We start from the raw sequence: 25,117 nt of genomic DNA, 5'->3' as shown, positions 1-25,117 counted from the left end.
ATAAATTGAGGGACAGGAGTGTGGAAATTTGTGTTAATCTATTGAGGGAAGAGAATAGGAGGAAATTTCAGCACTAATAAACTACTTACAGTGTAATCAGCAGCCAGCTACACATTGGATTTCTCAAAAAGGTATGTTTTCATTTACAATCTGAACAGATTACACTCTTTTAGGGCAGAGTTCCAGAGGGAAGGGGCAACACAGAATAAGGTACTATTTCTTGTGGAATCATAGTGGGCTTGATAAACAGATGGAAGCTGAAGATGCTGATTGTTCAGAGAATGCAGAACACGAGGGGGTAGTAGGAATGAATATGAGAAGAGAAGAAGGGGCAGTGGAATGAATGGATTTATAGGTGAGAAATAGAATCTTGAATTGAATGCAGAATGAAATGGGTAGCTGTGATGTTCAATAAACAAGGGTATAATTTTATCAAAGTGATTGGCATGAGAGAGAATGTGAATGACAGTATTCTGAATGGTCTGTAATATGTATGAATAAGCATGAAAAAGATTTGCATACAATGGAAGTAGTAGTAAGCATGCACAATTTTGCACTGATGTAGTCTACCTTAGTAAATACTTCTGTATTTTCATTAGAATGTAAAATACATTACAAGGAGTTGCACATTTTGATGAGACATATGTTACATAAAAGTACAAGTTAATGTATGCCAGGGGTGTCAAAGTCCCTCCTCGAGGGCCGCAATCCAGTTGGGTTTTCAGGATTTCCCCAATGAATATGCATGAGATCTATTTGCATGCACTGCTTCATTGTATGCTAATAGATCTCATTCATATTCATTGGGGAAATCCTGAAAACCCGACTGGATTGCGGCCCTCGAGGAGGGACTTTGACACCCCTGATATATGCTGTGCATTATAAGGAAGTCCATGTTACAAATTACGGAGCAGTCGTCTAATGATTAGAACAGCAGGCTGAGAACCAGGGAAGCCCAATTCAAATCCCACTTCAGTTCCTTGATTTATCAAGCTTAATTACCAATTGTTATACCACCAATGCAGAGCGTCTAGGTCAGGGGTGGGCAACTCTGGTCCTCGAGGGCCGGAATCCAATCAGGTTTCCCCAATGAATTTGCATTGAAAACAGTGCATACAAATAGATCTCATGCATATTCATTGGGGAAATCCTGAAAACCTGACTGTATTCTGGCCCTCAACATAAGAACATAAGAACATAAGCGTTGCCTCTGCCGGGTCAGACCAGGGGTCCATCGTGCCCGGCAGTCCGCTCCCGCGGCGGCCCCCCAGGTCCATGACCTGAAAGTGTTCCCTACCTAACCTAAAATATCCATACCCTATTCGCTCAATGTCCTGTAAGGTAAACCTCTATCTGTACCCTGTTATTCCCTTTGCTTCCAGGAAATCATCCAGTCCCTTTTTGAACCCCAGAATTGTACTCTGTCCTATCACCTCTCCGGGAAGCGCGTTCCAGGTGTCCACCACCCTCTGAGTGAAGAAGAACCTCCTTGCATTCGTTATGAATCTGTCTCCTCTCAGTTTTTCTGAATGACCTCTTGTTTTAGTTGTCCCTGCTAGTCTAAAGAATCTGTCCCTCTCCACCTTCTCTATGCCCTTCATGATTTTATAAGTTTCTATCATGTCCCCTCTCAGTCTCCGCTTCTCCAGGGTAAAGAGCCCCAGCCTGTCCAACCGTTCGGCATATGAAAGGTTCTCCATACCCTTTATCATCCTCGTTGCCCTCCTCTGGACCCTCTCGAGTATTGCCATGTCCTTCTTGAGGTATGGCGACCAGTATTGGACGCAGTATTCCAGATGTGGGCGCACCATTGCTCGATACAGTGGCAGGATAACTTCTTTTGTTCTGGTAGTGATACCTTTTTTGATAATGCCCAACATTCTGTTCGCTTTTTTTGAGGCCGCTGCACATTGTGCCGCCTGCTTCATTGTGTTATCCACCAATACCCCCAGATCTTTTTCTTGGCTGCTTCCCCCGAGTACCCTCCCTCCCATCGTATAGCTGTACATGGAGTTCCCCTTCCCTATGTGCAATACCTTACATTTCTCCACATTGAAGCTCATCTGCCATTTATTTGCCCACTCACTCAGCTTGTTCAGGTCGCTCTGCAGTTCTTTGCATTCCTCAACAGTTCTGGCCCTGCTGGAGAGTTTTGTGTCATCCGCGAACTTGATAACTTCGCACTTTGTCCCCGTTTCTAGATCATTAATAAATATATTGAACAGCAATGGTCCCAGCACTGACCCTTGCGGAACACCACTTGTGACCCCTATCCAGTCAGAGTAGTGCCCCTTTACTCCTACCCTCTGTTTCCTGTCCGCCAGCCAATTTTTGATCCATCTGTACACGTTCCCTTCCACCCCGTGACTCCACAGTTTCTTCAGTAAGCGTTCATGGGGCACCTTGTCGAAGGCTTTTTGGAAATCTAGATATATAATGTCTACTGGGTCACCTTGGTCCAATTGCTGGACTGGAGTTGCCCATATCTGGTCTAGGTGGTTTATAATAATTATGTAATACAGAAGAAAAAAAAAGCAGATGCAGAAGAAATGGGGTAGAAATGGTAAGAGAGAATGGTAGAGAGAACTACAAAAATGAAGAATTTATTTACATTTTTGGAATTACCGTATTTTTCGAACTGAAATGGACCATAGCTCAGTGATTCCCAACCCTGTCCTGGAGGAACACCAGGCCAATTGGGTTTTCAGGCTAGCCCTAATGAATATGCATGAGAGAGATTTGCATATGATGGAAGTGATAGGCATGCAAATTTGCTTCATGCATATTCATTAGGGCTAGCCTGAAAACCCAATTGGCCTGGTGTTCCTCCAGGACAGGGTTGGGAACCACTGCCATAGCTGAACTGCTTCAACTGATAGTCAATCTCTCGATCAAATCAGGAAAGATTCCGGAGGACTGGAAGGTGGCAAATGTTACGCCGATCTTCACAAAAGGTTTGAGGGGAGACCCGGAAAACTACAGACCGGTAAGTCTGATCTCGGTACTGGGAAAAATGGTAGAGGTGCTGATAAAGGACTGCATCATTGATCACCTTGACAGACACGATCTAATGAGGACCAGCCAGCACGGATTCAGCAAGGGCAGATCTTGTTTGACAAACTTGCTACACTTCTTCGAGGGAGTAAACAGGCAGATAGACAAGGGCAACCCAGTCGACATTGTATATCTGGACTTTTAGAAGGCGTTCAACAAGGTTCCGCATGAACGCCTACTTTGGAAAATTGCGAGACATGGAATCGAGGGTGAAATACTCACGTGGATTAAAAACTGGCTGGACATAGGAAACAGGGCTCGGTGCTTGGACCTAACATGACGGCACATAAAGACCCGGATGGTCCATCCAGTCTGCCCAACCTGATTCAATTTAAATTTTTTTTTTTTTAATTTTTTCTTCTTAGCTATTTCTGGGCAAGAATCCAAAGCTTTACTGTGCTTGGGTTCCAACTGCCGAAATCTCTGTTAAGACTTACTCCAGCCCATCTACACCCTCCCAGCCATTGAAGCCCTCCCCTGCCCATCCTCCACCAAACGGCCATACACAGACACAAACCGTGCAAGTCTGCCCAGTAACTGGCCTAGTTCAATATTTAATATTATTTTCTGATTCTAAATCTTCTGTAGTTCATTCCATGCTTCTTTGAACTCAGTCACAGTTTTACTCTCCACCACCTCTCTCGGGAGCGCATTCCAGGCATCCACTACCCTCTCCGTAAAGTAGAATTTCCTAACATTGCCCCAGAATCTACCACCCCTCAACCTCAAATTATGTCCTCTGGTTTTTACCATTTTCCTTTCTCTGGAAAAGATTTTGTTCTATGTTAATACCCTTCAAGTATTTGAACGCATGAATCATATCTCCCCTGTCTCTCCTATCCTCTAGGGTATACATATTCAGGGCTTCCAGTCTCTCCTCATACGTCTTCTGGCGCAAGCCTCCTATCATTTTGTCGCCCTTCTCTGGACCGCCTCAAGTCTTCTTACGTCTTTCGCCAGATACAGTCTCCAAAACTGAACACAATACTCCAAGTGGGGCCTCACCAATGACCTGTACAGGGGCATCAACACCTTCTTCCTTCTACTGACTACGCCTCTCTTTATACAGCCCAGCATCCTTCTGGCAGCAGCCACTGCCTTGTCACACTGTTTTTTCGCCTTTAGATCTTCGGACACTATAACCCCACTATAACCTCTCCCCATCCGTGCATATCAGCATCTCTCCTCCCAGCATATACAGTTCCTACCTATTATTAATCTCCAATTGCATTACTCTGCATTTCTTTGCATTGAATTTTAGTTGCCAGGCATTAGACCATTCATCTAACTTTTGCAGATCCTTTCTCATATTTTCCACTCCCTCTTCGGTGTTTACTCTGTTACAAATCTTGGTATCATCTGCAAAAAGGCACACTTTTCCTTCTAACCCTTCAGCAATGTCACTCACAAACATATTGAACAGGATTGGCCCCATCACCGAACCCTGAGGGACTCCACTAGTCACCTTTCCTTCCTTCGAGCGACTTCCATTAACCACAACCCTCTGGCGTCTGTCCGACAGCCAGTTTCTGACCCAGTTCACCACTTTGGGTCCTAACTTCAGCCCTTCAAGTTTGTTCAACAGCCTCCTATGAGGAACTGTATCAAAGGCTTTGCTGAAATCCAAGTAAATTACATCTAACATATGTCCTCGATCCAGCTCTCTGGTCACCCAATCAAAAAATTCAATCAGGTTTGTTTGGCACGATTTACCTTTTGTAAAGCCGTGTTGCCTCGGATCCTGTAACCCATTAGATTCAAGGAAGTACACTATCCTTTCTTTCAGCAAACACTTCCATTATTTTTCCAACAACTGAAGTGAGGCTCACCGGCCTGTAGTTTCCTGCTTCATCCCTGTGACCACTTTTATGAATAGGGACCACATCCGCTCTCCTCCAATCCCCAGGAATCACTCCCGTCTCCAGAGATTTGTTGAACAAGTCTTTAATAGGACTCGCCAGAACCTCTCTGAGCTCCCTTAGTATCCTGGGATGGATCCCGTCTGGTCCCATCGCTTTGTCCACCTTCAGTTTTTCAAGTTGCTCATAAACACCCTCCTCCGTGAACGGCGCAGAATCTACTCCATTTTCTCGTGTAACTTTGCCAGACAATCTCGGTCCTTCTCCAGGATTTTCTTCTGTGAACACAGAACAGAAGTATTTGTTTAGCACATTTGCTTTCTCCTCATCACTCTCCACATATTGGTTCCCAGCATCTTTTAGCCTAGCAATTCCATTTTTTATCTTCCTCCTTTCACTAATATATCTGAAAAAATTTTTATCTCCCTTTTTTACATTTTTAGCCATTTGTTCTTCCGCCTGTGCCTTCGCCAAACATATCTCTCTCTTGGCTTCTTTCAGTTTCACCCTGTAGTCCTTTCTGCTCTCCTCTTCTTGGGTTTTTTTATATTTCATAAACGCCAACTCTTTCGCCTTTATTTTCTCAGCCACTAGGTTGGAGAACCATATCGGCTTCCTTTTTCTCTTGTTTTTATTGATTTTCTTCACATAAAGGTCCGTAGCCATTTTTATCGCTCCTTTCAGCTTCTCTTATGTCCTCCCATCCTAACAGCTCTGTCTTCAGGTACTTTCCCATTGCATTAAAGTCCGTACGTTTGAAATCTAGGACTTTAAGTATCGTGCGGCCGCTCTCCACTTTAGCCGTTATATCAAACCAAACCGTTTGATGATCGCTACTTCCCAGGTGAGCACCCACTCGAACATTAGAGATACTCTCTCCATTTGTGAAGACCAGATCCAATATCGCTTTTTCCCTTGTGGGTCCGTCACCATTTGTCTGAGCAGAGCCTCTTGAAAGGCATCCACTATCTCCCTACTTCTTTCCGATTCCGTAGACGGAACATTCCAGTCCGCATCCGGCAGGTTGAAATCTCCCAACAGCAGAACCTCCTCTTTCCTTCCAAACTTTTGGATATCCACAATCAGATCTTTATCAATTTGCTGCGATTGAGTCGGAGGTCTGTAGACTACACCCATGTAGATAGAAGTTCCATCTTCTCTTTTCAGAGCAATCCATATCGCTTCTTCCTCTCCCCAGGTCCTTTGCATTTCGGTCGCTTGAATATTGATCTTTACATAGAGAGCTACTCCTCCACCTTTATGACCATCTTTGTCCTTCCTAAAAAGATTATATCCCGGTATGTTTGCATCCCATCCATGTGATTCACTGAACCATGTCTCTGTGATAGTGACAATATCTAGATCTGCCTCTAACATCAGGGCTTGCAGATCATGAACTTTGTTGCTTAGACTGCGAGCATTTGTGGTCATCGCTTTCCAGCTATTTTTCAGCGATAATCTCCTTTTTCGTATGAATTTTTGTGTCGTTTCACTTTCCGTTGCAATACTAAGAAATGAGTTGCTGATATTGCTTATGTTGCAGCCTTTACTACTATCACATCTTTTCTTTTGCCAGGGGTGGTCTCTATAATTGTCCTTCTTACATACACCACCCCCACCTTCTAGTTTAAATGCCTAGAAAAATATTGTCTAAATTTCTCTGCAAGGTTTCTTTTTCCTGCTGTAGTAATATGTAGCCCATCAGTGCAATATAGCTTCTTGTCCTTCCATGTATTTCCCCATCCTCCTATGTACCTGAAGCCTTCTTGATGACACCAGGCTCTGAGTCATCTATTAAAGTCCTCTGTGTTTTTCAGTCTTTGCTCTCCCTTTCCATATGCAGGCAGTATTTCAGAAAAAGCTAAAGTCTTTACAAAAGGTTTCACGCCCTCACCAAGCTCCCGATAAACTTTCTGTGCTGCAAGTGTGGAGTTGTTGGCCAGGTCAATTGTTCCCAGATGGATAACAACATCAGTGTTAAAATCAGTTTTAAAGACCTGTTAAAGACCTGTGCTCTTCAACATCTTTATAAACAATCTGGACATAGGTACAATGAGCGAGGTGATTAAATTTACGGACGATACGAAGTTATTCAGAGTAGTGAAGACGCAGGGGGATTGCGAAGATCTGCAACATGACATAATCAGGCTCGAGAAATAGGCATCAACATGGCAGATGAAGGTCAACGTGGATAAGTGTAAAGTGATGCAGGTCGGTAACAAAAATCTCATGCACGAATACAGGATGTCCGGGGTGGAAAGAGACTTGGGAGTTCTGATTGACAAGTCGATGAAGCCGTCGACGCAATGTGCGGCAGCGGCGAAAAGGGCAAACAGAATGCTAGGAATCATAAAGAAGGGGATTGCGAACAGATCGGAGAAGGTTATCATGCCATTGTACCGGGCCATGGTGCACCCTCACCTGGAGAACTGCATTCAGCACTGGTCGCCGTACATGAAGAAGGACACGGTACTACTCGAAAGGGTCCAGAGAAGAGCGAATAAGATGGTTAAGGGGTTGGAGGAGCTGCTGTAAGTGAAAGATTAGAGAAATTGGGCGTCTTATCCCTCAAACAGAGGAGATTGAGAGGGGACATGTTCGAAACATTCAAGGTACTGAAGGGAATAGACTTAGTAGATAAGGGCAGGTTGTTCACCCTCTCCAAGGTAGGGAGAACGAGAGGGCACTCTAAAGTTGAAAGGGGACGGATTCCGTATGAATGTAAGGAAGTTCTTCTTCACCCATAGAGTGGTAGAAAACTGGAATACTCTTCCGGAGTCTGTCATAGGGGAAAACATCCTCCAGGGATTCAAGACAAAGTTAGACAAGTTCCTGCTGAACCAGAACGTACTCAGGTAGGGCTAGTCTCAGTTAGGGCACTGGTCTTTGACCAGAAGGCCCCCGCGTGAGCGGACTGCTGGGCACGATGGACCACTGGTCTGATCCAGCAGCGGCAATTCTTATGTTCTTATGTAACACAGAATCACCTATAAAATTCTTTTAACATTTAAAACAGAGAAAACAGCCAGCCAGAATTCATCAATAACCTACTTATCCCTTACAACTTTACAAGGACTTTATGATCTACAGCTCAAAACTTTCTCTCTATCCCATCTCTGAAACATATAAATACATTAAGGTCTACAGTTTTTTCTGTTAGCGCCCCCTCTCTTTGGAAATAAACATGAGTCATTGATTTTCTCCATTTCGCCTCTGTCTTCTAAATTCTCTACTAAATGGGCCGTTTTTGTAGACTATTCGGATTCTCTTTAGATTCATATTCTCATTTCATAATTATATCTCTCTCCATTTTTCTATTTTTCTAATTTACTGCTGTTCTCTTCTCTCTTCTTTCTCTCCTCTTCTTGGGCCTCTGAGAGATCTCTCCTTTCTCTTTCTCCCTTCTTTCCATTAGATTGATTGTCCCCTCCTACCTGCTGATCTCTTTGCTTCTCTCTTTTGATTTCCTTCCTTTCCTCCCTCGCTTACCCACCCTACTTTATTGCTCCCCTATGATATTTTATCAATTATTATATTATTGAAATTCGTGTATTTGACTTGCTTCTTGAATTTCGTACATTGATATTATTTTGTTTATTCTGAAGCTTGTTGATGCTATTGCTGTTCCATTGTCTGTTAACCTTTCTGTCCCTTCTTGTGTTATATAAACTTTCAATAAATTTTCATGGTAAAAAAAAAAAAAAAAAAAAAAAAGGAACAGTATTCCAAACTACCTAAGTGAAAAACTTACACTAACAGACTTTAAGTTGAAATTAAAAACATTTCTCTTCCTTGATGCTTTTGAAACCTAACTGTCTTTTTAAGCATCTAGTACCTAGAAGGATTCTTACTACCTGCTCCCCTCGCTTTTGGTTTTTTTCCCTTACATGTTTTCTTTTTCTTTACATATTGTAGTTCCAGCCCTTCTTTCCCTTTTGTCTCTGTTTGTAACATAGTAACATAGTAGATGACGGCAGATAAAGACCCGAATGGTCCATCCAGTCTGCCCAACCTGATTCAATTTAAATTTTTTTTTTTTTTCTTCTTAGCTATTTCTGGGCAAGAATCCAAAGCTTTACCCGGTACTGTGCTTGGGTTCCAACTGCCAAAATCTCTGTTAAGACTTACTCCAGCCCATCTACACCCTCCCAGCCATTGAAGCCCTCCCCTGCTCATCCTCCTCCAAACGGCCATACACAGACACAGACCGTGCAAGTCTGCCCAGTAACTGGCCTAGTTCAATCTTTAATATTATTTTCTGATTCTAAATCTTCTGTGTTCATCCCACGCTTCTTTGAACTCAGTCACAGTTTTACTCTCCACCACCTCTCTCGGGAGCGCATTCCAGGCATCCACCACCCTCTCCGTAAAGTAGAATTTCCTAACATTGCCCCTGAATCTACCACCCCTCAACCTCAAATTATGTCCTCTGGTTTTACCATTTTCCTTTCTCTGGAAAAGATTTTGTTCTACGTTAATACCCTTTAAGTATTTGAACGTCTGAATCATATCTCCCCTGTCTCTCCTTTCCTCTAGGGTATACATATTCAGGGCTTCCAGTCTCTCCTCATACGTCTTCTGGCGCAAGCCTCCTATCATTTTCGTCGCCCTCCTCTGGACCGCCTCAAGTCTTCTTACGTCTTTCGCCAGATACGGTCTCCAAAACTGAACACAATACTCCAAGTGGGGCCTCACCAATGACCTGTACAGGGGCATCAACACCTTCTTCCTTCTACTGACTACGCCTCTCTTTATACAGCCCAGAATCCTTCTGGCAGCAGCCACTGCCTTGTCACACTGTTTTTTTCGCCTTTAGATCTTCGGACACTATCACCCCAAGGTCCCTCTCCCCGTCCGTGCATATCAGCTTCTCTCCTCCCAGCATATACGGTTCCTTCCTATTATTAATCCCCAAATGCATTACTCTGCATTTCTTTGCATTGAATTTTAGTTGCCAGGCATTAGACCATTCCTCTAACTTTTGCAGATCCTTTTTCATATTTTCCACTCCCTCTTCGGTGTCTACTCTGTTACAAATCTTGGTATCATCTGCAAAAAGGCACACTTTTCCTTCTAACCCTTCAGCAATGTCACTTATATACATATTGAACAGGATTGGCCCCAGCACCGAACCCTGAGGGACTCCACTAGTCACCTTTCCTTCCTTCGAGCGACTTCCATTAACCACCACCCTCTGGCGTCTGTCCGACAGCCAGTTTCTGACCCAGTTCACCACTTTGGGTCCTAACTTCAGCCCTTCAAGTTTGTTCAACAGCCTCCTATGAGGAACTGTATCAAAGGCTTTGCTGAAATCCAAGTAAATTACATCTAGCATATGTCCTCGATCCAGCTCTCTGGTCACCCAATCAAAAAATTCAATTAGGTTTGTTTGGCACGATTTACCTTTTGTAAAGCCATGTTGCCTCGGATCCTGTAACCCATTAGATTCAAGGAAATACACTATCCTTTCTTTCAGCAACACTTCCATTATTTTTCCAACAACTGAAGTGAGGCTCACTGGCCTGTAGTTTCCTGCTTCATCCCTGTGACCACTTTTATGAATAGGGACCGCATCCACTCTCCTCCAATCCCCAGGAATCACTCCCGTCTCCAGAGATTTGTTGAACAAGTCTTTAATAGGACTCGCCAGAACCTCTCTGAGCTCCCTTAGTATCCTGGGATGGATCCCGTCTGGTCCCATCGCTTTGTCCACCTTCAGTTTTTCAAGTTGCTCATAAACACCCTCCTCCGTGAACGGCGCAGAATCTACTCCATTTTCTCGTGTAACTTTGCCAGACAATCTCGGTCCTTCTCCAGGATTTTCTTCTGTGAACACAGAACAGAAGTATTTGTTTAGCACATTTGCTTTCTCCTCATCACTCTCCACATATTTGTTCCCAGCATCTTTTAGCCTAGCAATTCCATTTTTTATCTTCCTCCTTTCATTAATATATCTGAAAAAATTTTTATCTCCCTTTTTTACATTTTTAGCCATTTGTTCTTCCGCCTGTGCCTTCGCCAAACATATCTCTCTCTTGGCTTCTTTCAGTTTCACCCTGTAGTCCTTTCTGCTTTCCTCTTCTTGGGTTTTTTTATATTTCATGAACGCCAACTCTTTCGCCTTTATTTTCTCAGCCACTAGGTTGGAGAACCATATCGGCTTCCTTTTTCTCTTGTTTTTATTGATTTTCTTCACATAAAGGTCCGTAGCCATTTTTATCGCTCCTTTCAGCTTAGACCACTGTCTTTCCACTTCTCTTATGTCCTCCCATCCTAACAGCTCTTTCTTCAGGTACTTTCCCATTGCATTAAAGTCCATACATTTGAAATCTAGGACTTTAAGTATCGTGTGGCCGCTCTCCACTTTAGCCGTTATATCAAACCAAACCGTTTGATGATCGCTACTACCCAGGTGAGCACCCACTCGTACATTAGAGATACTCTCTCCATTTGTGAGGACCAGATCCAATATCGCTTTTTCCCATGTGGGTTCCGTCACCATTTGTCTGAGCAGAGCTTCTTGAAAGGCATCCACAATCTCCCTACTTCTTTCCGATTCCGATTGTAAATTTATTTATTTTTTTAGTCTTTTAAAGTTAGTATTTTCCCTAGTGGTGTTGTGTGTTTTAAACTGTATTTTAGTTAATAGATGGTTTTTAACATTTTTGTACACCGCCTAGAAGTTTTGATTAGGCGATATAAGAAATTTTAAATAAACTTGAAACTTGTGTCAATTTTTGCGTGGCTGCTTCGATGGAATCACCAAAACGTTCTTCTCCTAAACATGGAATATTGGCTAATCTATCCTGGAGATTGAAATCCATACCAGAGACTCTTAGCCAAGCTAAACGTCTCATAGCCACCAACATAGCTGATGCTCTGGATGATATCTCAAAAGCATTATAAGCTGACCTTGCTATATACTTTCTAGTCTGTGAAAGAGTGTGACTAGTTTGCTGATATTCTGTAAGGTGCTTTGAAGGAATATACTTTTCAAAGTTAGGCAATTTCCTTACCAGTTGTTTTAGATAACAAGACATATAGAAATTGTAATTAAGGATCCTGCTCACCTGCATAGAATTTTGATAAAGGTAATGTCCAAATTTGCCCATAGTACAGCCTTCAAACCCTGGTGGCGCTGAGGCATAAACTGGAAGACTTTTTTATGGGTTGACTGCACAAATAATGATTGATGTTGTAGCTGTGGTTTATCAAACCCTGGACAAGAAATGATCCTTTAAATGGAATCTAGTCTCCTTAGAGCTAAAGTGATAGTTAAAGGCATTTCCCAATTTTTGAGTTTCAAGTTTATTAAAAAAAGGTTATCCCGCCTTTTTAAATTTCAAGGCGGCTTGGCAATAAATTAAAAAAAAGGGTAGTACAGACATTAAAATTAGTAACTAATTTTTATCCATTAAAGACATCTACAGAGTCTCACGAATCAAACTCACACGAGAGGAAAAAGAGTAGAACAGAAAGATAAGAACAATTAAGGAAAAAACGGAGGGGAAGGGGTAAAAGTTTAACCTATATTGCTATAATTGCCACAGAAGCTGGGCTAAAAATCGATTTAAATGTCCTTAAAAGGACAATCATACTGCAAATGCATCGTTAAAAAGCATCTTTAAGAGAGGAAGTGACGTCATCGTGGCTGATGGCAGCCTAGAGCGATAGCTCCGCGGACCCCCGGGCTAAATTTGGCGATCTTCGCGCGATCTCGAGTGCCTGCACTGTCTGCCTTCCTCAACTTGTCTGTGAAACTACACTGCTGCGTCTCGATGGCGACGCGGAAAAAACAGACAGATATTAAAACGTTCTCCTCCCCGATCCCGAATGGGCCTCCTAAATCTGGTCCGAAAATGGCGCCCGATCCGACCGCGGCTGCGGAGGGCCCACCTGATGCTGCAACGTTGCCGAATCTGCAACTGGAAATGCGTGGCTGGTTCCAGGAATTAAAAACTGAGATTACAGCAGTTCGAGCTGATATACATGCAGTAGTTGCAGAGCTCAAACGAGAGGTGGGTGACCTCGGGAGTCGGGTGGGGGAGACGGAAGCTGTAGTGGAGACACATGGCTCTGAATTGACACAGCTGAGAAACAAAATTGCAGCGCTGGAGGAAAAAGCTGATGTGAGCACCCTAAAACTGGAGGATCTGGAGAACCGCTCCAGACGGTGCAACCTTCGCTTTCGGGGAGTGCCTGACACTGTTTCTGACCCACGATGTATGGAGGTGATTGATCATATATGCATACAGGCACTGGAGACTGCTGGCTTGCCTGTGGAGGTGGGTAAACCCTTGCTGGATAGGGCACACCGCATTCCTGGCCCGCGTGATATGAACCGCCCCCGAGATGTTGTGGCTTGTTTCCATCGCTATATGGATAAGGAACATGTGCTTCGGGCGGTGAGGCGCTCTGGGGGAACCGTCAAATGGGAAGAAGCAGAAATTGATGTCTATCCTGATGTGGCTCCAGCAACCCTGGCCCGCCGTCGCACGTATAGAGACTGTACCCGTATATTACAGGAGCGCAGTGTTCGATATAGATGGATCTATCCCATCGGACTGGCTTTTACACATGCAGGCAAGACCTACACTGCAATAACTGTGGCGGATGTTCAGGCTCGAATGGTGGAAGCAAGTTTGATGGCAGCCTCAGAAATGGCTCCCCTTCCTCAGAGGTCACCTGTGCCCAAACCAGGAAGAGGGCTGGGATGGCAGAGAGTGGCTAGATCAGCTGCAGCTCGTCGCCCTTTGGAGGCGGCTACATCCTCACTCACTTGAACATTTGTATTTGTGCACTGTGATTTAGAAATTTTATGCTGTGACTGTTTTTTCTTCTCTTTGCTGAGCGGCATCTGTCGCGAAGATTGTTTATAGGGCTTGTTCTGGGGGTCCCTTTGTGAGCTGTTTCTCTACACTTCCTGTACCATGGTTACCAGGTGCTTTGGTGGCTGGACCATGTGGGGTATTGTTGGGGGGTTGGGGGGAGGGGGGGGTGTTGGTGCTGGGAAAAGTGGTGACCGAGTGCTTTCTTGTATGATTGTATGGAAGACTGTTTGTATAATGTTTCTCTTAAGGTTACGATTGCAGGGGTTGGTTGATTTGGCTGCTTTGGAACTAATGGTCGATTTGGTAATGATGTGCTTTTTCTTTTCTGGTACAAATGGATAAACTCACTTTGCTATCTTATAATGTACATGGACTGAATTCTCCACAAAAACGACGCTTGTTATTTAAAGAAATGAGCCGCCTGAATAGTGCGGTTGGATTTATTCAGGAGACCCATTTTCAATCTCATTATGAGAAATTGCTTACACACCACAACTATCCACACGTTTTCCTTTCTTCTAATAAGGTCCGGAAAAAGACCCAGGGGGTGGGTATCTTAATACATAAACGTGTCCAGGTGGTATTGAGAGAGGTGGTGCGGGATGTTGAGGGCCGCTACATATTGGTCAAGGCTGAGCTGGATGGAACCTTGTATAGTCTGCTGAATGTCTATGCCCCCAACGCTGGTCAGGGGGCCTTCTTTACACTGCTAGAACGTGTACTGTTGGATCATGTAGAAGGTACTCTCCTTGTGGGTGGAGATTTTAACCTTACTTGCTATCCTCAGGAGGATAATTCAAATTCTTCCATCCGCTACGCTAGAGGCGACAGAAGAGCTTTGCTGCGCTTCCTGCGTAGGCATGATTTGATAGATGTGTGGCGTTATTTACATCCAGGCACGCGAGATTACACATTTTATTCATCGAAACATAATTCATATACTAGAATTGATATGTGGATGCTACCTCGTATTGCTTTGCCTCGAGCCCTGGCCTCCAGTATTGAGCCCCGGGTGTGGTCAGATCATGCTCCTTTGACTCTGGAGTTACAGATTGGACAGGTTAGAGGCGGCCGTCGCATGTGGCGTATGAATGACTCTTTGTTAAAAGATCCCAATACCTTGACTCTTTTAGAGACTGATGTCGAGGAATTTTTTGTATTCAATGACATAGCAGGCATTGATGTTACAATTCTTTGGGAAAGTTTTAAAGCTACCCTTAGGGGTTGTTGTATCTCGAGGGGGTCGTACAGAAATCAATGTCGAGTGGCACGCAGATTGGAACTAGTGTCTCGCCTTCGACGCCTAGAGAATGCTCACAAGAGAGCCCCGTCGGTGGCTGGGGGGGTTGCGTTGACGGAGTGCCGGAGAGATTTACAAGAACTTGATTTAGAGGGCATGGCTTGGGCCCTGCAGAGGCGGAAACAACAGTTTTTTGAATGGGGTGGTAGGGCAGGCCGCTTGTTAGCCGCACAGATCAAGCAAATTCAAGCACAACACTCCATAACCCGGATTCGTAATGATTCGGGTCAGCTTTGTGTGGATGATGGGGACATCCATCAGGCTTTTTTATCCTTCTATCAGACTCTGTACACTCCGGAAATTGAATCCACGGAGGGGGAGATTGCTGCTTTTCTATCTAGCGTCACCTTGCCTTGTTTGGCGGAAGTTGATGCGGAGTGGCTCTCTTCCCCTATTCAACCCGCTGAGGTGGTAGCGGCTATACGTCATTTGGCTGCTTCCAAGGCACCGGGTGTTGATGGCTTTTCCCCCCTGTTTTACAAGAAAATGGAGGCCCATATAGTCAATCCTCTGACTAGATTGTTTAATTCTTTTCTGGAGGGGGATTGTCTGCCGTATTCGTTTCGTCAGGCAGCGGTCTCCCTTCTTCTTAAACCTGGGAAAGATCCCCTCCTTTGTGGGTCTTACCGCCCTATTTCATTGTTAGGAGTTGATTATAAGCTGTTTACTCGTATTTTGGCAGTCCGGTTGCAACGTTTTCTGCCTTACCTAGTCCATGGAGATCAATGTGGCTTTATTTCAGGGAGGCAACCTGGTGATAATATCCGAAGAGTGTTAGATCTTATTGGAGTGGCCCATCAAAATTCTGTTCCGGCAGTCCTGTTATCAGTTGACGCTGAAAAAGCCTTTGATAGGGTTTATTGGCCGTTTATGTTAGCGGCCTTGAAGAAAATGGGCATTTCGGGTGCTTTTCTACACTGGGTGACTTTACTATATGCTGCCCCGGAGGCTTGTTTAAGAGTTAATGGAAGATATACTGCTAACTTTATGATCCGTAGAGGAACTAGGCAAGGGTGCCCTTTGTCACCACTGATTTTCGCGCTGGTCATGGAACCTTTAGCAGCCTCTATACGTGCGAATGCTGACATTCAGGGAATTGTGGTGGGTGGTGAAGAGCATAAGATTTTATTGTATGCTGATGATATTTTGTTTACCTTGACCCACCCACATCGTTCTTTGACGGAGGCGCTTCGTGTTTTGACTACATTTGGTGTGGTGGCTGGCTTTAAAATTAACATCGAAAAATCTGAATTGCTTAACGTTTCCCTTCCGGACTTGTTGGTGACGGACTTACGTGCTAGGTTCTCGTTTCGATGGGCGGCTAAATCCATTAAATACCTTGGTGTGCGTATATCTAGAAGACTTACTGACCTTTTTGAATTGAATTACCCTCCGTTGCTAAGAACTGTATTTGCTGATCTGGATCGATGGGAAGGATTGAGATTGTCTTGGATGGGTAGGATTAGTGCTTTGCGTATGAATGTGCTGCCTCGTTTTTTGTATCTGTTCTCCTGCCTACCTCTCTCAATTCCTAAACGGTTCTTGCTTAGGCTACAAAGGCGGGCCTTTGCTTATATCTGGACACGTAAACCCCCTAGGGTGCGGAGGGAGCGTATGTACTGGGACAGACTACATGGGGGAATGGGTGTTCCTGATTTTTCTACATATTACTATGCATCCCAACTGCAGGGACTGTTTCATTGGGCATATCCCTCCCAGCGCTGGGTCTCATTAGAACAGGCCTTACAGCCTACTTACCCTTTGGCAGCAGTGCCCTGGCTGTCTTTTGATATCCTTCGGGATCTGCAGACAGAGACATCTTATGGGATGGAATGTACTTTGCATGCATGGAGCCGGGTTAGACGAGCTTGGTTCCCACGTCAGCGCTATTTTTATGCTACTCCCATTAGATTTGCCCCTGATTTTCTGCCTGCTAAAGATACTGGGATTTTTCGGCGTTGGGAAATGGAGGGTCTTAGGGTCCTAGGTCAGCTGGTAGTGGGTGGACAACTGGTACCCTTTGCTGCCTTACAATCTATATATGATCTCCCCTCGACTGATTTTTTCGCCTATGTCCAACTTCGAGATTTTATGGTGAAGAGGGTGATCCCGGAGTGGGAAGGGGCAGACTCTGCTTTCTTACAAGTTTTTAGGATGGGATCTGGGGTGGGCCTTATTTCCCGTCTCTATAGGGCTCTTTTATACACTCGACCACAGGCTCACACATATGAACATCGTTGGGAACTCTTGCTGGGGAGGGCTTTGGATTATCGACAATGGGACTGTCTTTATGGTACACTGCTGAGAGTCTCCTTGGCATCTCCCTTAGTGGAGCAGGGGTATAAGATGCTATTTCAGTGGTACCTCACGCCAGAAAAGGTGCATCGTTTCTATCACTGTGGGAACGGGCACTGTTGGCGCAATTGTGGGTGTCTGGGCTCCTTTGGGCATGTGTGGTGGGATTGTATTAAGATTGTACCTTTTTGGAAGATGGTTCAACGATTGCTGATTGATGTGTTACGCTTACCCATCCTATTGCGTATGGAAACATTTTTACTTAACTATCCTTTGGGAAGTTTGGATGTGGATCAGAATCATTTTGTGGCCCTGGTTACTACGGCAGCCAGACTTTTAGTGGCTACATATTGGAAACGGGACTCTTTGCCTTCTCGTACTGAACTGTTACATAAGGTTGACCAAATTTATTTGATGTCCAAATTGACTGCTTTAAATAATGATTCCTGTGGAACGTTTCATCGACAGTGGTCTCGTTATAGCTCCTGGCGAGGTCTACTTTGAAACTCTTCATATTTTTCTTTTGCATCTTCCTTTGTTTTAGGCTTATATTGTATCACTCGGCGGGGGGGGGGGGGGGGGGGTTCTGTTGTTTCATATGGGCATTGTACTTTTGCTGTTGGCATACTGCCTGTGTACTGTTTTCATTTTGTTTAATAAAAAATTTTAAACTTCAAAAAAAAAAAAAAAAAAAATCTAAAAAGCATCTTTAAGAATGCCATGTAACTGTAACTTGAGGAGCTCTTTGGGAGGCTTATCAAAGTCCAAGGCGTCCAGGTACTTAGCGCTTGGACCAGTGTTAGCTTCCAATTTGACAGGTAGGGTTTTGCCCAATTACCTAATATACCTAGTAAAGGAAAGTCATTCTGGAGATCTTTTCCTGGGAGGCGTTTTCTGTGGTGACTGTTCTGAAGGTGTCGCAGATAAAATAAGTTCACTCTGAGTCATCGCAAATTTGAATCATAGCTAAGTCAAGGAGAACGATGTCAATGGGAAGATTTGCGACATCTTCGGTACCGAGCTGATGAAGACGATGACGAGGATCGATGAGTATCCCTTTTTTGCTTCAAAGCATGAGATTGACGTGATGAGGCCCTATGATACCTTGGCATTAAATACCGTGTTGAAGAGCATCAATGTTTTGAAGTAGTGGATTGATGCTTCGATGGAGAATCGTCGATGAGATGAGCTAGAATGTCAATACGAAGATCGATGTCTGAGGGTAGAATGTTGTCAAGATGGGGAGTGACGATGCCCCACAGAAGATCCTTGAGAAGTAAGTCGATGCTCCGATGGATAGCTGACATCAGTAACTTGAGGTCTCATAGTGCTATGCTTAAGCTGAGCTGGTATCGAGGGAGTCGATGTTAGCACTGGCATGAAGTACAATTTTAACATGGAAGAACTCATTGAGTTTCTTCCTGAAAGTATGCACCGGTACCAGTGGCTCTTTAGCCGGTACCATCGATGAAGCAGGTTGTCTCAGAGTGGGTGACCTTGATGAGGATGCAAACTGTGAAGAAGAGACAATCTGCAAAGCTGGAGAACGATGGAATCACTGTTGGGCTGCATCAAGGGTCTCAATGCTGTTGAGACATGTGATGCTTTCTGGGAAGTGGATGGCTTCTTAGCTGGCTTTCCTGATGCTGTAAGATCTTCCGATGCCAATGCAGGAGTTTATGATGTCAACGGCTCCAAAGATTTGCCGGTGTCCATTCCGAGCTGAACAGCTTTTCCTGTTGAATGCGACAGGCCTCGATACAGTGCTTTTGTAAGGTGGAACACCAAGCACATGAATCAACTCGGTGTTCAGGGCCTAAACACTGTAGACATCAGAAGGACGTGGCGGTACTCGAGGAAGTGCAGAGGAGGGCGACTAAACTGATAAAAGGTATGGAAAATTTTTCATACGCTGACAGGTTAAAAATGCTGGGGCTGTTCTCCCTGGAGAAGAGGAGACTTAGAGGGGACATGATAGAAACCTTCAAAATCCTAAAGGGTATAGAGAAAGTGAATAAGGACAGATTCTTCAAACTGTGGGGAGCCACAAGCAATAGGGGTCACTCGGAGAAATTGAAAGGGGACAGGTTTAGAACAAATGCTAGGAAGTTCTTTTTTACCCAGAGGGTGGTGGACACATGGAACACGCTTCCGGAGGATGTGATAGGCCAGAACTCTGTACAGGGGTTCATGGAAGGTTTGGATAGGTTCCTGGAGGAAAAGGGGATAGAGGGGTACGGATAGAACTTGAGGTAGGTTATAGAAGTGGTCAGAAACCACTTCACAGGTCACGGACCTGATGGGCCACCGCGGGAGCGGACCGCTGGGCGAGATGGACCTCTGGTCTGACCCTGTGGAGGCAACTTCTTATGTTCTTATGAGGGTCAGTGATGGAAATAGGCCCTGACACCTACAGCACTTCTTAAAACCCGTTAAAGGTTTTGACATGGATGGAAAAATATTTTCGGTGAGATTAAACTCAATTTTGAAACAGAACGAGAGACCCACCAAGGAAAAAACCCCCAGAGCAAAGTCCGAGTATGAACGAAAAGGAAAATTAATATATACTTTTTTTTTTTTTTGTTACTACAGAAGAACAAAATAAAAGATATCAAATGAAAAAAGAAATTAGAAACTAAGAAAAAATGCTAAAGCGGGAAGACAACGCAGCCTGAATGGAGTCCAGTCAAAAAAGTACTTGGCTCCACAGAAAATGAAGAACCGAGTACCACGAGTGGACGTCAGGCAGGAAGGCACTCGCACATGCGCGATGTAGCGAAGATTCTCAAAACTTAAAGTGACAGTACACTTTTAAACTGTACCGGGCTCCATGGATGACGTCACCCACATGTGAGAATATGCTGCCTGCTTGTCCTAGGATAATGGAGGTTACAGGGAAAGCACTTCCAGGAGAGGTGGTATAGTAAATAACCCTTAGATCATCCGAAATTGAATCCCTGTCAGTTACATTATACAATAATGTCTATGAAAAGGTATTAAAGTGTGATCTTTTATAAGGTGCATATTGTGACAAGGAGCACATTCTGGATAAAACTCCACAAGACCAAAAGAGAAAGGAGCATGAAATTTGATATACTGCCTTTCTGCAGTTACAATCCAAATGGTTTACATATTTATTTTATTTATATGCAAAGACTTATTTTGTACCTGGGGCAATGGATGGAGTCCAGAAGGTTGCTACAAAATTGGTTAGAGGTCTTTGTCATAGATTGTATAGAGACACTCTTAGAGACCTCAATATGTACACTCTGGAAGAAAGACAGGAGGAAGGGGATATGATAAGAGACGTTTAAATATCTCCATGGTGTTAATGTACAGGAAGTGAGTCTTTTTCATATGAAGGAAAACTCAGAAGGAGAGGGAATAGGATTACGTTAAGAGGTGATATGCTCAGGAGTAATTTAAGGAAATATTTATAGAAAGAGTGGTAGATGAGTGCAATAGTCTCCCGGTAGAGATGGTGGAAACACTGTGTCTGAATTCAAGATAGGGCAGGACAGGCATGTGGGATCTCTTAGGGAGAGGAGATAGTGGATACTGTGTGTAGGCAGAATGAATGGGCCATTGGCCTTTATATGCCATCTTGTTTCTCTGTTTCTTAGTGGTTTCTGCAGAGTCACAAGGAACAGAAATAGAAATTGAGTTTGGATCCCCTGGTTCTCACGGCACTGCACTAACCATCAGGCTATTTCATTGCAATACAATTTACAACAAATCCATTTTGTGTCTTACCTCCATACACACTGTGACATAGAATGGAAACAATTTGAATTCAGATACTGCAAAGCCAACATCCAGAACAAGTAAGATACCTTGAAGGAGACTATGAAGAAGTTTCTCATATACTCTGGGTATTCTTCACTCTGCACTGCTAAATTCCAAGCTAATTAAATTTAAAAAAAGATAATAGTTAGATATCTGAACAAAGAAAAGTTAGTAACTGAGGGATAAATATTCAGCCAGCAGTGGTGAGTGTTTTGCTGATCCCCAGATATTCAATACCAGGTCATGTCTAGGCTTTCGCACAGAATATCCAGTTTATGCAGCACTGGCTAGCATGTGACCAGTTAAGCTGATGTTCAAAACTTAACCAGCCATGCACTGCTGCATAAAGATAGGACTGTTTTATGCAGTTACTCTGGTCAGTTAAGTGTTGAATATCGATACTTAATCATCCAAGTGCTGATTCTGCCCATGGAACGCACCCTCCCCAAAGAGCTAGTTTTCCTTTAGGTGATAACCACTACTTTTCAGCATCGATAACCAGTTAAGTGCCACAGAAAATTAGCGGATAGCCCCAAACAAACAATTTAACCAAGTGTGTGGTCATATCTGGGCTGTTACCATATTTTTCGCTCCATAAGACACACCTCACCATAAGACGCACCCACCTGTAGAAGAGGAAAAACCAAGAAAAAAAATTTTGAACCAAATGATGTGCCCTGTACTCTGTCCCCCCACTAGTGGTCTAGTGGTAGGCCAGGACAGGGTATAGGGCACGTCTAGAAGTGGGCACGTCTAATGGTAGACATGCATAGTGGCAGCTAGCCCGCCCCAAGCCAGCCACCCCAAGCCAGCCAGCCCCCCAGCCTCCCCCCATACCTTTTTAAATCATCCCCCTGTACTTTTAAACTATCCCCCCCAGTATTTTTAGATCTATCTTCCCCCCCAGTACTTTTAGATAATCCCCCAGTATTTTTAGATAAACCATCCCCCCAGTACTTTTAGATACCCCCCAGTATTTTTAAATCATCCCCCCGTACTTGGTGGTCCAGCGTGTATCCCTCGCTAGTGGCGCACAGGTCAGAAGCGTGGACATCAGCAGCAAGTTTCCGCGCACCCGTTTACGCCCGCGCTGTTTTCTAAATGGCTTCGTCAGTTCTCATGAGTCCCAAGAGAACTGGCGAAGCCATTTAGAAAACAGCGCGGGAGCGCGGAAAACTTGCAGCTGACGTCCGTGCTCCTGACCTGTGTGCCGCTAGTGAGGGAGGGGTACACGCTAGATCACCAAGGACTGCAACGACGACTACGACAGAGGAGGAGGAGGAGGCAGCAGAGGGCGGATAGCTGTTTTAAAAGGTACAGCTACGGTGGCGGCAGTGACGACGGCGGGTGGGTAGGTGGTTGGGTGGATGTTTTAAAAGGTATGGCGGCAGGGTGCTTTAAAATGGTGCAGTGGTAGGTAGGTGTTTAAAACGGTGCGGCGGCAGGGGGAGTTCAGGGGATGTCAAAACTGTACCTTCACTCCATAAGATGCACCGAGATTTCCACCTTTTGGGTGGAAAAAAAGTGCGTCTTATGGAGCAAAATATATGGTAAATCATTTTGAATATCGACCAATAAATTGTCATAAACTCGCTTGCCTGCTTTCTGCGAAGATGACGGACCTTACACATTACTTAGATAGGATTTTAGATAGTGCTGGGGAGGAGCAGGCTAACTTGATACATGTAAATACCAACGACATAGGAAAATGTGGGAGAAAGGATCTGGAAGACAAATTTAGGCTCTAAGATAGAAAGCTGAAATCCAGATCCTCCACGGTAGCATTTCCAGAAATGCTTCCAGTTCAACGTGCAGGACGGAAGAGGCAGGCAGAGCTTCAATGTTTCAATGCATTGTTGAGACAATGGTGCAGGGATGAGGGATTTAGATTTCTTAGGAACTGGGCAACCTTCGGGGAAAGGGAGATCTTATTCCAAAAGGATGGACTCCATCTTAACTGGGATGGAACCAGGTTGCTGGCGCTAACATTTAAAAAGGAGATAGAATAGCTTTTAAACTGAGATGGGGAAGAAAGCCAACAGTCGTCCAGGAGTGGATGGTTCAGTATGGAATATTCTTAAAGGATACTATTGAAACAGGATATTTAGGGAGTCCCAGTAGAGACATATCTATAATGGTGAAAGAAAGCCAGGAGTGTTTAAGAGGAAGTCATAAGAACATAAGAATAGCCTTACTGGGTCAGACCAACGGTCCATCAAGCTCAGTAGCCCGTTCTCACGGTGGTCAATCCAGGTCACTACTACCTGGCTAAAACCCTAGTAGTAGCAACATTCCAAACTACCAATACAGGGCAAGCAGTGGCTTCCCCCATGTCTTTCTCAATAACAGACTATGAACTTTTCCTCCAGGAACTTGTCCAAATCTTTCTTAAAACCAGCTACTCTATCCGCTCTTACCACATCCTCTGGCAACACTTTCCAGAGCTTAACTATTCTCTGAGTGAAAAAAAATTTCCTCCTGTTGGTTTTAAAAGTATTTCCCTGTAACTTCATCGAGTGTCCCCTAGTCTTTGTAATTTTTGACGGAGTGAAAAATCGATCCACTTGTACCCGTTCTACTCCATTCAGGATTTTGTAGACTTCAATCATATCTTCCCTCAGCCATCTCTTTTCCAAGCTGAAGAGCCCTAACCATTTTAGTCTTTCCTCATACGAGAGGAGTTCTATCCCGTTTACCATCTTGGTTGCTCTTCTTTGAACCTTTTCTAGCACCACTCTATCTTTCTTGAGATAAGGAGACCAGAACTGAACGCAATATTCCAGATGAGCGATACAGGGGCATTATGACATTCTCAGTCTTGTTAACCATCCCTTTTTAAATAATTCCCAGCATCCTGTTTGCTTTTTTGGCCGCCGCCACACATTGGGTGGAAGGTTTCATCATATTGTCTACAATGATACCAGATCCTTTTCTTGGGCACTAACCCTCAAAGTGGACCCTAGCATCTGGTAGCTGTGATTCTTTCAAATGTGCATCACTTTGCATTTACATAGAAACATGGAAACTGACGGCAGAAAAGGGCCAGGGCCCATCTAGTCTGCCCACACTAATGACCCACCCCCTAACTTCCTCCATGAAGAGATCCCACATGCCAATCCCACTTTTTCTTAAAATCTGGCAAACTGCTGGCATCAATTACCTGTAGTGGAAGACTTAGTGCGCGTTCGCCGTAGTGTGTGCCTTTGTGAAGCGACTGCAGGGAAGCAGTCCAACCACCATCGACGGCAGATACGACCATTCTCCCCAAAAATCTTCCGAAAACCACTTTCTACTCTGAACCGACTCCATCCTACCAGCCTTCCAGGAAAGGAAGCTATCTCAACGTTGCCGACGCCGGGAAACCGCCCACCCCACCAAACTCAGAGGGAACACCAGCGGTCTTACCCTCAAAGTGAGTGAGTCCCACTTCACTTACTCCCCCCAACCAACTGGAAGAGGAAACATTCCCAGATCAGAACTCACAAGTGAGCATAGCAGACTCCCTAACACAACAGGACAGAGTGGAAGAAAGACACTCTCCCCTCCCCCAACCTTCTCTACACCTCCCAGATTCTTGCACCTCACACCAGGTACCAGGCTAAAGAAGATACCCCTCTACACACAAAAACACAATGTCTCCCGGTTTAACAACAAGTTTACTCGTCCATCTACTACTCTTCCTATTCCTAACCAACAGAAAAACAGCAGGGTACCATACATCCTCAATCCCAACCTTAACAGAATCCTACAGGCATCCTCAACCATCCAGAAAACTCTACTCTACCAGAAACCTGATAGACTGCTCCTCATTCAACCATATCAATATCAGCATACCTACTAGCTGGGGAAAAAGACCACCCCCAAAACCAAGATCTTCAGTCCACAATTCTCACCCTCAAACTAAAAATTTCCTCCACCCAAAATGCACCCCATCTCCCCACACAAATTATACCTCACTAGCCTATGCATATATGAACATCAGATCAATAAGC

At 44.3% G+C, this 25,117-nt stretch overlaps 1 protein-coding gene across 1 annotated transcript in view; it reads right to left on the bottom strand.

Annotated features, from left to right (window-relative positions):
- TEX11 (testis expressed 11) overlaps positions 1-25,117 on the bottom strand; it is a 575,855-nt gene that overhangs the window by 144,034 nt on the left and 406,704 nt on the right. Inside the window, exon 23 of the mRNA XM_033944972.1 lies at positions 21,173-21,243. Coding sequence (XP_033800863.1) covers positions 21,173-21,243 — 71 coding nt within the window. The remainder of the gene's footprint in view (positions 1-21,172; positions 21,244-25,117) is intronic.

Source organism: Geotrypetes seraphini, chromosome 5 (genome assembly GCF_902459505.1).
Source record: "Geotrypetes seraphini chromosome 5, aGeoSer1.1, whole genome shotgun sequence".
Classification (NCBI taxonomy): domain Eukaryota; kingdom Metazoa; phylum Chordata; class Amphibia; order Gymnophiona; family Dermophiidae; genus Geotrypetes; species Geotrypetes seraphini.
Note: the sequence above shows the minus strand (reverse complement) of the source record. Positions and strands in the feature narration are given on the sequence as shown.